Consider the following 14,043-nt stretch of genomic DNA (forward strand, 5'->3'; position numbering starts at 1 on the left):
TATGTGCTGTCTATAGTGGCTGGACTCAGCATAAACTTGACCCATTCATCAACTATGTTCACAATCACTAAGGTCACATCCCAACAGTCTCAACCTGCTACCTTCCTTTCCCTGTCTCCTTTCCTTTTGTTACCACCACAGATCTGAAAGACCTCACCATATGAATGCAATGTGATGGAACTCTGTCAACCTACCAGGTCTCTCACATCTCAGTAATAACAAAGGAACGGAAACAACCATAACCAGCAGTATTAGAATATTGGGAAACTGTCTAAATCATACCCTGGACACTGGCATGAGAGACCACTGAATACAAACACACACTAATGTACCCAGAGGCCTTCAGGGCAGTGTTTCCCAAACTCAGTCCTCTGGAGCCAAAAGAGTGCACTTTTAGTTTTTTGCCTGAACTCACCACAACTGTTTCACATGATCAAAGCTTACTGATTAGTTGAACTAGCTGTGCAGAGGACAAAACCACCCTTTGGGGCGGCCCCTTGGGCTGAGTTTGGGAAACCATGCTTTAGTTAAAAGACATGGTTCATTCACAGCAGCCAGAAGAGGGCAGTATTTAACTCCACCAGCTAAAGGAAGGATTGGCAGACAAAACTCTGGAAAAACGTATTTCTAGAGTGCTGCCGGTACTGCAGGATTTTCTCACAACTACAGACCACACTGAGCGACTTAGCTAACTGATCAGTTCAGTGATTGCCTAAATTCAACACACCTGGTCTTCCAGGTCGGTTAAATGACAAAACGGGAAGTGCCTGCAGCACTCCAGGACCAGGGTTCCATACTACACTGTACAGTAGGTGCAGTACTTCCCAACCCTGTCCGCTGGGTTCGCCAGACAGGCACACCTGCATCAATTAGTCAAGGAGTTGATGGTTAGTAGAGTGAATCAGGTTTGCCAGTTTAGTGCTAAAACCAAAATGTGAAATGTCTGATGGTCCATGAGAAGAGGGTTGGGAAACCCTGGACTGGGGGCCTCAATCTTCACTGTAGTGCTGCTTTCCATTATTCTGGGTGATTGATTGATTAAAGTGGTATATTGGCTATTAGTATTCTAGACATGAATCAGTCCCTGATTAGTGGAGAAGGATGATGTTGAGGTTTAAGGGTCTTTCTGTACTGTTACTATGGGAACCTTTTCTCAGTATCAGCAGTGTTGTTGCTGGTGTTGGTCATGTTCACACATAGATCAGCATTAAATAAGTGTGAACAAACCATTCTCAGAAGTCATTTGGTGTGTGTGCGTGCGTGTGTGTGTTTACTGTGCTATGGTGTTTGAGGGGTACTTGTGCCTGTTCTCAGCATGAGAGGCGGTATTGTGAAAGTAACCACAAGAGCACTGGTATTAAAAGGCCCCTGAAAGTTTAACATTTGAATACTGATTCTGTATCTTAAAAGACAATTAATCTCCATTACAAGTTGCCATTGGACCAATACATTTTGACACCATGGCAAGATACAAGAACCTAACCTTTACTCTGATGTATTTAGTCCAGTCTTGGATTTTGGGTGTGGACTCCAAGATGGTAAGATGCTACACTATTTTGAGAGAGAGTGAAAGAGCAAAATAACAGGCACAATTTTAGTATGGACAAAGTTAAGTGTCAAGGGACTTGTCTGAAAGTAACAGATACCGGTTTAAAAAATGAATTCAAGTATGAAGGTAGTTTTGTGCCTACCCCAAAAAGGCGTTATATATGTGTAAAGAAATATATAAACATATACAATTTGCTTATATCTCCTAGCTTTAGGACCGACACTTTAAAACCATGTTTTTCCGGATTCATTTTTTGACTGTCCTTTCTGCCATTGATGAATGTGTTATCCAATGTGTTTCTTTAGGGTTAGAAGGAAAGGCCAACATTCCTTCATCATATTACTATTTATTATATATTTTTTGAGACCTAAAGGGGTCTAAAATTCAAAATCAAATAGCTAAATGATCCATAGTATGACTATCTTAAAACAATTCCATGTCAACTCAGAACCTCCCACCCAACCCAAGATCTTAAACTCTAAATGAATAACTAACAGACTTACAGCTGTCTCTCATCATAATAATAATATCTGCATTTTCTTGTTTCACACCTGTTTCTCTATTTCTCTCTCAAATCACTAAAGGTCAGTCTCCCTCTGCATGATCCAAAATCCAACTTCCCCTTAGACATGGCTCCAGACTCTGTTGATGACTCCTACAAGGGCTGTGAGGAGAAGATGTTCAGGAAGGTGCATGACTATTACCTGCCAAAAGAGAGAGGAGAGAACAAAGATTTCAACCAGGCTTGGACCGCTGCTGAGGACCATTACAAAGAAAAAGGAAAACTGTCTAAAAACTATTCCCTGGCAATCCAGGTGTATGTGAATGCAACAGCCAACGTCTACAAGTCATTCAACGAGGCCACTCGTACCCAAAAGGAGAGCTACACCACAACATTCCAGTACCACTCCCTGCACTTCCTTCTGACCAATGCCTTACGAATCCTGAACAATAATATTCGGAAACGCTTTATTAAAAAGCATTTCCATATTAAAAAGCATTTCCATACCTACCGAGGAACCAATGTGACTTTCTTCTCTGACCGAAAAACTATGCGATTTGGACAGTTCACCTCGAGCTCTTTAGACCAGAAAATTGCTAAAGTCTTTGGAACTAAATCCTGTTTTGAGATCGCTACCTACTTTGGTGCCCCACTGGGGAAGTACTCTCAGCTGCCACATGAGAAAGAAGTGCTGATTCCCCCCTATGAGGTGTTCAAAATCACCAAGGTGATGAGGAGAACAGACAAGAAAGACCTCTGGTGTGACGTCGTCTACAAACTGCAGAGTACTAAGAAAGGAAAGAGTGACCTGAAATGCCAGATGGTTAAGAAAACACTCCAAGGAGAATAAAATCAAACCAGCAACACGGTTCTTCTGCTTTCAGTCAAATATGACATGCAGATTTTATTTCAACCCCCAGCATCCCCATCCATCATCGCTCCCGCCTAAAAATTTTGGAAATATTCAGTAATAAAAGCAGTACTTTCCCAACTTTCAGATTGTCAGACCAGTCCTGTAATAAATGCTACACACATTGTTTGTTAGATTGTTAAAATTTCTTCTGCCAGTGAATTTGCATTTGTTGTCATGTGCATTGCAGCTTTTGTTAAAACCAATAAAGAAAAGCATTCAGCAATATGACATCTCCTGTCCTATTTATCCACCACCTGTAAGGGTCTGGGTGTAGCTGGTGCAGAGGAGTCAGGTGCAGAACAGAGATGAGTAATAAAAGTAACTTTACTCAACATTACCAAATACATGTAGATATACCAAGCCCACACAAAGGACCGAAATACACAAAACAAACACGCACAAAAACCATGGGGAAAACAGAGGGTTAAACAGTGAACACGTAATTGGGGAATTGAAACCAGGTGTGTAAAACAAAGACAAAACAAATGGAAAATGAAAAGTGGATCGGCGACGTCGACAGCCGAACGCCGCCCAAACAAGGAGATGGACCAACTTCGGCGGAAGTCGTGACAGTGCCTGTACATCTGCTATAAAGATATCAATGTCAGCTCACTTGAAGTAAATGTGTTTGTTCTCAGATATAATTAGAAGTGGCTACAAAGATATTTAGATTCAAAGAAAGATTAGGGAGGGAGGGAGGGACATCAGTAGCAGGGTTAGATGTTTTCTGTAGGTCAGAGCTCAATCTATCAACCACAAGGAGGAGAGAGCTGTCTCGTTCCAGGCCAACTATATTGCAGTTGAGTTCAACGCATCAACAAATGAGCATCAGATTGCTATACCATATGATTTGGTTAACTGATATGTTAAACACCTATCCAGGAGTTGTGAGTTCTGTCAGGTATTTGCAATGTAGTCAGCCTGGAACCTTGCCAATGTTGTGAGAGTGGTGGGAGGAGAGAGGGGCCGGGGTTCAGTAATCGAGAATCTTTTCAGTTCACTAACAGAGACAACAGAGGCCACAGGGAGGCAGTGAACAATCATACAACCTACTGTCTATCCACTTTGACACTAATCTGTTGCCTTGACAACTGTTGCTTTGACAATGGGGGGAGGGGGGTACTAAGCTAACATACTGCAGTTATTCGTAACTGTACTACTATAGTCCACAGAAACACATTGAATAACACATTCATAAATGGCAAAACATTTAAATAAAAATGACATTAATGGAAAAAGGTTTGGAAGTGTCAGTCCAAGATATTGTTATTATTATTATTATTATTGTCACGCCCTGACCTTTATCTCTGTTTTTCTATATATTTTGGTTAGGTCAGGGTGTGACTAGGGTGGGTACTCTAGTTTTTGTATGTCTAGGGTTGTTGTAGGTCTAGGGGTTATTGTATGTCTATGTTGGCCTGATATGGTTCCCAATCAGAGACAGCTGTTTATCATTGTCTCTGATTGAGGATCCTATTTAGGTAGCATTTTCCTTATTTGCGTTGTGGGATCTTGTCTATGTATAGTTGCCTTAGTGCACAACAGTAGCTTCACGTTTTATTTGGTTGTTGTTTTGTTCAGTGAGTTTCGATTTATTAAAATTGTGTGGAACTTTACTCACGCTGCGCCTTGGTCTGATCCTTACAACGAACGTGTCAGATATAAGAAAGTACAGAAAAAATATATATAATTATATATATATATATATATATATATATATATATATATATATATATATAACTGACTTGCCGTCATAAAAATGAAATCACCCCCTTCCACAACGTAAAAAAAATATGTACACGTGACTGTCACGCCCTGGTCCAAGTATTTTGTGTTTTTCTTCATGTATTGGGTCAGGCCAGGGTGTGGCATGGAGTTTTTGTATTGTGGTGTGTTTTGTTGTGTTTACGTTTGTTTAAATAAACATGGATCGCAATCGACACGCTGCAGTTTGGTCCGACTCTCCTTCACCATTAGAAAACCGTGACAGAATCACCCACCACAGGACCAAGCAGCGTGTCAACAGGCAAGAGCAGCCCAAAGAGGAAATGCGTAGTAAGGATTTCTGGACATGGGAGGAAATCCTCGCCCCAAAGAGGAACTAGAGGCGGAAAAAGCGGAGAGGCGCTGGTATGAGGAGGCAGCACAGCGACGTGGATGTAAGCCCAGGAATCAGCCCCAAAAATTTATTGGGGCTTACAGGGAGTATGGCAACGCCAGGTAGGAGACCTGCGCAAACTCCCTGTGCGTACCGGGGGGCTAGAGACACCGTGTTATGCAGTGGTGCGCACGGTGTCCCCAGTGCGGGTGCATAGCTGCCATGAAGCCGGCTCTACGCATCTGGTCCCCAGTGCGTCTCCTTGGGCCGGCTTACATGGCACCAGCCTTGCGCTCGGTGTCTCCGGTTCGCCTTCATAGCCCAGTACGGGCTATTCCACCTCGCAGCACTGGCAGGGTGACCGAGAGTATTCAACCAGGTAAGGTTGGGCAGGCTCGGTGCTCAAGAGCTCCAGTGCGCCTGCACGGTCCGGTCTATCAGTACCACCTCCACACCCCAGCCCTCCGGTAGCAGCTCCCTGCACCAGGCTTCCTGTGCGTGTCCTCGGCCCAGCACCACGCATCAGGCCTACAGTGCGCCTCGCCTCTCCTGCGCTGTCGGAGCCTTTCTCCTCTCCTGCGCTGCCGGAGTCTCCCGCCTGTCCGGCACCAGAGCCCCTCAGCCCAGAGGCGCCAGAGCCCCTCTGCCCAGCGCCGCCAGTCTGCCCAGCGCCGCCAGTCTGCCCAGCGCCGCCAGTCTACCCAGCGCCGCCAGTCTGCCCAGCGTCGCCAGTCTGTCAGGATCAGTTAGATCCACCAGTCAGCCAGGATCCACCAGTCTGCCAGGATCCGCCAGAAGTGCCAGTCAGCCAGGATCCACCAGAAGTGCAGTCGGCCAGGATCTGCCAGTCGGCCAGGATCTGCCAGTCAGCAAGGATCTGCCAGATCTGCTAGTCAGCCAGGATCTGCCAGTCAGCCAGGATCCGCCAGTCAGCCAGGATCCGCCAGTCAGCCAGGATCCGCCAGTCAGCCAGGATCTGCCAGATCTGCTAGTCAGCCAGGATCCGCCAGTCAGCCAGGATCTGCCAGAACCACCAGCAAGCCAGGATCTGGTAGATCCATCAACCTGCCTGAGATTCCTCTCACTCCTGAGCTTCCTCTCACTCCTGAGCTTCCTCTCACTCCTGAGCTTCCTCTCACTCCCGAGCTTTCTCTCACTCCCGAGCTTTCTCTCACTCCCGAGCTTTCTCTCACTCCCGAGCTTTCTCTCACTCCCGAGCTTCCCCTCAGTCCCGAGCTGCCTCAGTCCCGAGCTGTCCTTCAGTCCCGATCTGCTCCTCAGTCCAGTGGGGTTCTGGGTGAGGACTACTAGGCCATGGTCGGTGGCGAGGGTGGTCTATCCAGGGACGCGAGGAGAGGGGACTAAGACAATTGTGAAGTGGGGTCCACGTCCCCCGCCGGAGCCGCCACCATGGACAGATGCCCACCCGGACCCTCCCTATTGTTTTGAGGTGCGTTCGGGAGTCCGCTCCTTAGGGGGGGGTTCTGTCACGCCCTGGTCGAAGTATTTTGTGTTTTTCTTCATGTATTGGGTCAGGCCAGGGTGTGGCATGGAGTTTTTGTATTGTGGTGTGTTTTGTCTTGGGGTTTTGGTGTGTATGTATTTGGGATTGTAGCTAGTGGGGTTATCTAGCAAAGTCTATGGCTGTCTGGATTGGTTCTCAATCAGAGGCAGGTGCTTATCGTTGTCTCTGATTGGGAACCATATTTAGGCAGCCATATTCTTTGAGTTTGTCGTGGGTGATTGTCCTGAGTGTCTTGATGTCCTTGTTTGATGTTAGTTGACACATGTATAGGCTGTTTTCGGTTTTCGTTTCGTTTATTGTTTTGTAGTGTTCGTGTTTAGTCGTGTTTACGTTTGTTTAAATAAACATGGATCGCAATCGACATGCTGCAGTTTGGTCCGACTCTCCTTCACCATTAGAAAACCGTGACAGTGACCCTCCCCTTGTACTGTCCAAAAATGCACAGACCCTCCCAATATTAAAATTAATAAAACAAGTTGAAGCAATATGTTTTTCAACATATTTCTAGTTATTCCAATTTGTGGTGGTAATACATTTGTTTCGTTAATTTTAATATTGGGAGGGTCTGCACATTTTTTGACAGACAAGGGGAGGGTCATGTGTAAATATTTTTTTACGGAGCATAAGATACAGGCTACTTAATACTCTTATTTTAATATTTTCTGTATATCACTGATCATTCCACAACCCCAACTAATGTACCATAAATACATCTGAACTGTCCTTCTTTCTGTTGTAATGATCTAGTTATAACCAGTTTGACCCATAATAGTTAGTGTTGTCCTCTTTGATCATTTATATATTTTCATTTTTTTATTAATCTTTATTTAACTAGGCAAGTCAGTTAAAAACATTCTTATTTACAGTGATGGCCTACCAAAAGGCAAAATGCCTCATGCGGGAATGGGAGCTGGGTAAAACAAAAATATATATAAATATAGGAAAAAACACAAATCACGACAAGAAAGACAACACTACATAAAGAGAGACCTAACACAACAACATAGCTAGGCAGCAACACATGACAACACAGCATGGTAGCAACACAACATGGTAGCAGCACAAAATATGGTACAAACATTATTGGGCACAGTCAACAGCACAAAGGGCAGAAGATAGAGACAATACATCACACAAAGCGGCCATATATGAGTGACCCAGGGATGTGTGTGCTTTGGGGACCTTTTAACAGAAATTGACTGGCAGAACGGGTGTTGTATGTGGAGGATGGTGGCTGCAGTAGATATCTCAGATAGGGGTGAGTGAGGCCTATTAGGGTTTTATAAATAAGCATCAACCAGTGGGTCTTGCGATGCGTATACAGAGATGACCAGTTTACAGAGGAGTATAGAGTACCTTGACGTGTCCTAAGGAACATTGGTGGCAAATCTGATAGCCGAATGGTAAAGAACATCTAGCCGCTCGAGAGCACCCTTACCTGCCGATCTATAAATTATGTCTCCGTAATCTAGCATGGGATGGATGGTCATCTGAATCATGGTTAGTTTGTCATGATGATTTCAAAAGTTAAAGTAAGTTGATATAAGTTAATAAATTCATATTCAGCGTTATACTACCTTCCACCGATGTCCAATGAGAAGGTATCAGGAACCAAAGTAACTTTCCCTCTTTCCGTTCTAATGATCCTGTTAAAAACATTTAACCAGCATTGCTTGCTCAGATTAAGATCAAAACTGTACTTCTGGAAATTGTAAAGTAGTTTGTTGAGATTGAATCTAATGGTAATGTGTGATTTGTTGACATTTGTAGGTATGTGCACTGTTTTATTATAAATCCACCATTATGTTACCGATTCCCTCCACCCCATCAATATTGTGTTTATATTCACCATTATGTTAGATTCTCTCCACTCCATCAAAATTGTGTTTATATTCACCATTATGTTAGATTCCCTCCACCCCATCAATATTGTGTTTATGTTCACCATTATGTTACTGATTGGTAGGTGGTTTCAATTTTGCACAAATTCTGCCATCAATCCACGGTTTTTTGTTAGAGATGGTTTTAATAGTTATAGATGGTACATCTCCTATACACTTCCTTATAAACTCGCTCACTGAGTCAGCGTGTACCTTAATGTTATTGTCTGAGGCTACCCGGAACATATACCAATCCATGTGATCGAAGCAATCTTGAAGTGTGGAATCAGATTGGTCAGACCAGCGTTAGATAGACCTAAGCATGGGGACTTCCTGTTTTAGTTTCTGCCTATAGGAGGAGAGCGAAAAGATGGGGTCATGGCCAGATTTACCAAAAGGAGGCCGAGGAGGACCTTGTATGCATTGAGTAAGTTAGAGTAGCGGTGGTCGAGTGTTACTCGCTCGTGTACTGCAATCGATATGCTGATAGAATTTAGGTAGCCTTGTTCTCTGATTTTCTTTGTTAAACTCCCCAGCTACATTAAATGCAGCTTCAGTATATATTTAGCAAGTCTAGTGAAGTTCCTTGATGCCCTTTTTGGTATCTGCTTTCGTGGGGATATACACGGCTGTGACGATAACCCAAGCAAGTTCTCTTGGGAGGTAATACATTTGATTGTGTGAAATTCTAAGTCAGGTGAAAAAAAGGACATGAGATATTGTATGTTGTTACAATTACACCATGAGTCGTTAGTCATGAAACACCCCCGCCCTTCTTCTTACTAGAGATATGTTTGTTCCTGTAGGCGCGATGCCCTGAAAATCCTGTTTGCTATACGGACTCCAAAAGCATGTCCACAGCTAGCCATGTCTCTCTGTGAAACAGAGTATGTTACAATCCCGGATATCTCTTTGGAAAGCAACTCTTGCCCTATTTTCGTCGACTTTGTTAAGTAGGGACTAGACATTAGCGAGTAATATATTGGGAAGAAGTGGGTGGTGCAGACATTCGAAGCCTCACTAGAAGACCTCTCCGGCACCCTCACCTCCGACGGCGTTGTTTTGGGTCGGCCTCTGGAATCAGTTCTGGAATCATATGGCCTGGGAGGTGCAGACAAAGGATCTGCTTTGGGAACGTCGTATTCCTGGTTGGAGTGCTGGTACGTTGACGTCTCTCTGATATGCAATAGTTCTTCCCGAATAAGATCTAAGGATCTGTGTGATGCTTTCTCTCCTCCTGTGGAATAGAGTGTAGCTATGGAGTTGTATAATAGTTCATGTAGGTAGATGTCATGTGGAACAGACATACTGTAACACAAAAAGCAGCCTGCAGTGCACACATCTTCCTCCCCTCTCTCTCTCTCTCTCTTTCTATGCTGAGTGTTTGGTGCATGCTGGGAATTGTATGAGCCATTGCGAGTGTTGCCTGAAGTCACATCGCCAATATTTACTTTCTTGTTTCCTTTTCTTGGTGGTTTTCCTTTTTCTATGAATGATTAAGGTAAAACATTTTAGTGGTAGAATTAAGTATATTGTATCTGCTTCGTTGGAGATGGCGAACCACAGGGGATGTCGTCCCTGTCACTTTGTCATGGCTTCAGGTGTGTTACTGAAGCTACTGTCATTATGGAGGAGTTTCTGGTTGCCATAGCAGAGAAAATAGGCTATGAAAATGTTACTTATGCGTTGCGGATGAATAAAGAGGTGGTGGTTTTTCTTAAAGAAGAGCGTCTTGTTGATCGGATGGTTGAGCATGGTGTACTTCTTAATGGGGGAAGGGACAGGAATAGAAGTAATACAACAGAAAAGGCTTAATGTAGTTTTTCTACAGGAGACACATGGTGTCATGACATTGATCTCTTTGGGTACAGCGAGCACCCCTCTCTCTGTCTCCTACACTCATGCTGCTGCGACCTCAGGTTGTAAATTCCCGGAGGAGAATATCTCCTCATGGCCACAGTATAGAGAGAGAGTGAGTTTTCATAGAGAGAACAAAGGAATTTCTTCCACCTCACAGAACTTGAGGTCCGAACAATATTTATGTTCTGGAGAATGTATAAAAGATCGGTGAAGAATCCAGCTACGAACTGGTCCATTTGGTACAATTTTGTGAAACTCATGGGAGAAAAATACGGCTACATTACCATAACGCTGTTTATACAATAGCCTCAGATATGAGGCTTACATCTAATTTTTGTATAAGATGAATGAGTGAGGATGATATTGTGTAATGTGATTTTGGACTGTTTATTGAAGGAAAATCCAATTCTCTTTGGAGTTTAACTAACTCAGAGGACCGCCCATGAGCACAGTTTTGGTCTGGCGTCCTGGGACAGGCCCTTTTCTGCTCTTCCGAATAAAACCCCCACCCGGGTTTTCTATCACCAGACCAGCTTACCTCGATAACGAGAGGGCCAAGGTTTAAGTAAGATTGAGCAAAGGATTGAGAGGAGACTGAGCTTACCTCAATCACGAGATGGCTAAAGGTTGCAGACCAGCTTACCACGAGAGGGCCAAGGTTTGAGTAGATGGCTGAATCTTTTAACCATACCACGTGGTTAAACTCTTAGACTGTCAATACCGACAGAATAAGAACAAGTCTTTGATATTAATTACTAGTCTGCAGCTAGGAATTCGGTATCATTGAACGCGAAGACCGACAACCGCCGAAACATCTATTCTATAATGACATGAATGAACTATGCATTCTAACCACGACAGAGAGGGACAAACTCTCCAACAGAAACAAACTTTTCAACAGAGATCCCGACGACACACTGAGCGTAAATATATATATTGATTGCAATTGTTCCCGAATGAGTGAGCATTCATGTGCAAAGAATGAGCATTTCAATTGTTATAATTATCAACTCTTTAGTGACTTCTCAGCTGACCCCCACTTCTCTTTTGTCTAACAAGCCGCCATGCAGGTTTAGCCCACTAGGGCACATCCGCTATCATTTCTTTGTAACCATCTACTTTGTTTGTTTGAGTTATGCATTTCTGTGAATTACTTAGTTAGTAAATTAATTATTTTAATCAATTGATGTATGGATGACTCATAGTGAAGACTGGGTTTGTGCAGATAACCAACAATTTATGACGTTTGGAATGAGACTAACGTGAGCTAAATAATAATTAATTCATTTGAAGACTAATTGAGCAGATATATTAAAATATCTGAAAGTTATATTAGGAAAATTATAACTTTGTAATCTGAATATTTTCCTTGGTGCCCCGACTTCCTAGTTAATTACAGTTACAAGATAAATACGTTTAATTGCGTAATAATAATTGCAGAGTTATTTGATAAATAAGTCTTCAGTTTTAATAATGCCAAAGACACAACAATAGTGATGAGGATAATGAGGTTGACTGGGGTATGTGGTTGGAGGGGCAGCATGTACTCAGTCATGGTACTAATTTCAGTGCTGGGGTGGCCATTTTGTTTTCCTCAGGGTGACTGTGGTATCTACAAGAGAGATTTCCAAGGGTCGGCTTTTATTGGTCAAGGCGGATGTTATATATATATATATATTTTTATTTTCAATGTTTATGCCCCTAATGAGGGTACAGAGCATATTGCTGTATTTGATCAAATAAACGAAACCTCAAGACAGTGTGACCAAGAAGTGTATGGTTTTGGGGGGGGTTGGACCTGTACAGTGAATTCTACTGTTGATCGCACTGCTGAAGAACCTCACCTGCGGTCAGCAACTTGCCTGTCTGGTCTATGAACTGAGATTGAACTTTCTGATGTGTGGAGAGTAAGAAATGCAAAAGTTACGCAGCACACTTGGTTAAAAGTTAATGAAGGTCGTGTCAGTGCAGCAAGGTTAGACAGGGTGTATGGTGTGACATTACTCCTGTGGGTTTTTCTGATCACCATATTATGACTGTTGATATTCACTTGTCCTGTCCACAAAGGTCATCACTTTATTGGTATTTTAATGTTATTACATGTCATGTTTTGTAAAAAGTTGTTGATGTTTTGGGAAAAATGGACAGTTATTAAATAGAATTTTTAGTCCTTATGACTATGGTGGGAGGATGTGATGCCCAAATACGTATGTTTTGTCAGCAGTATACTGCTCTGTCTCGTATTGAAGTTAAAGAGACTATCAGGGCCCTTGAACTGGACATCAAATCAATTGAATTGAAGTTAGTCACTCAGAATGACCCCGGACTAGTCATGAACTTACAGGACAAGAGTCGTGAACTGAGGTCGTTTCTACATGAAAGAGTGAAGGGTGCCTTGATGAGGTTTAGTTTTGTTACCCTCAATCCTTTCTTTTGCCACTATGGCAGTCTACATTGCAATGCAGACAGATGGTCTGCCTTCGTATCCCTAATGGGGAGGTGACAGAGAAATGTGCCAACATGCCATGGATTTCTACTCTGCCCTGTGTGTATTATTTTTAAATATAGCCTTTATTTAACCCTGTAGTGGTATTATCCATGATATCTGACTGTTGTTAACCCTGTAGTGGTATTAACCATGATATCTGACTGTTGTTAACCCTGTAGTGGTATTATCCATGATATCTGACTGTTGTTAACCCTGTAGTGGTATTATCCATGATATCTGACTGTTTTAACCCTGTAGTGGTATTATCCATGATATCTGACTGTTGTTAACCCTGTAGTGGTATTATCCATGATATCTGACTGTTTTAACCCTGTAGTGGTATTATCCATGATATCTGACTGTTGTTAACCCTGTAGTGGTGTTAACCATGATATCTGACTGTTTTAACCCTGTAGGTACTGGTATTATCCATGATATCTGACTGTTGTTAACCCTGTAGTGGTATTATCCATGATATCTGACTGTTGTTAACCCTGTAGTGGTATTAACCATGATATCTGACTGTTTTAACCCTGTAGTGGTATTATCCATGATATCTGACTGTTGTTAACCCTGTAGTGGTGTTAACCATGATATCTGACTGTTTTAACCCTGTAGGTACTGGTATTATCCATGATATCTGACTGTTGTTAACCCTGTAGTGGTATTATCCATGATATCTGACTGTTGTTAACCCTGTAGTGGTGTTAACCATGATATCTGACTGTTTTAACCCTGTAGTGGTGTTAACCATGATATCTGAATGTTTTAACCCTGTAGTGGTGTTAACCATGATATCTGACTGTTTTAACCCTGTAGTGGTGTTAACCATGATATCTGACTGTTGTTAACCCTGTAGTGGTGTTAACCATGATATCTGACTGTTTTAACCCTGTAGTGGTATTATCCATGATATCTGACTGTTGTTAACCCTGTAGTGGTGTTAACCATGATATCTGACTGTTTTAACCCTGTAGTGGTGTTAACCATGATATCTGACTGTTTTAACCCTGTAGTGGTATTATCCATGATATCTGACTGTTTTAACCCTGTAGTGGTATTATCCATGATATCTGACTGTTGTTAACCCTGTAGTGGTATTATCCATGATATCTGACTGTTGTTAACCCTGTAGTGGTGTTAACCATGATATCTGACTGTTTTAACCCTGTAGTGGTGTTAACCATGATATCTGACTGTTGTTAACCCTGTAGTGGTGTTAACCATG

General features: G+C 42.6%; 2 protein-coding genes across 6 annotated transcripts in view; one reads left to right on the forward strand and one right to left on the reverse strand.

The window, feature by feature from the left end:
• LOC118383269 (CD209 antigen-like protein E) overlaps positions 1-14,043 on the reverse strand; it is a 139,175-nt gene that overhangs the window by 100,697 nt on the left and 24,435 nt on the right. The window lies entirely within an intron of this gene.
• Positions 1,308-3,189, forward strand: LOC118371775 (ecto-ADP-ribosyltransferase 5-like). Its single transcript, XM_035757367.1, has 2 exons — positions 1,308-1,538; positions 2,134-3,189. The coding sequence occupies exons 1-2, from the start codon at positions 1,461-1,463 to the stop codon at positions 2,899-2,901; spliced, it is 846 nt and encodes a 281-aa protein (XP_035613260.1). The 5' UTR covers positions 1,308-1,460; the 3' UTR covers positions 2,902-3,189.

Source organism: Oncorhynchus keta, chromosome 16 (assembly GCF_023373465.1).
Source record: "Oncorhynchus keta strain PuntledgeMale-10-30-2019 chromosome 16, Oket_V2, whole genome shotgun sequence".
In the NCBI taxonomy this organism is placed as follows: Eukaryota; Metazoa; Chordata; class Actinopteri; order Salmoniformes; family Salmonidae; genus Oncorhynchus; species Oncorhynchus keta.

Coding starts and splice junctions, on each gene's coding strand:
- LOC118371775 (XM_035757367.1), top strand. CDS start 1,461: ATGGCAAGATACAAGAACCTAACCTTTACTCTGATGTATTTAGTCCAG. Junction 1,539..2,133: donor TGGGTGTGGACTCCAAGATG/GTAAGATGCTAC, acceptor AAATCACTAAAG/GTCAGTCTCCCTCTGCATGA.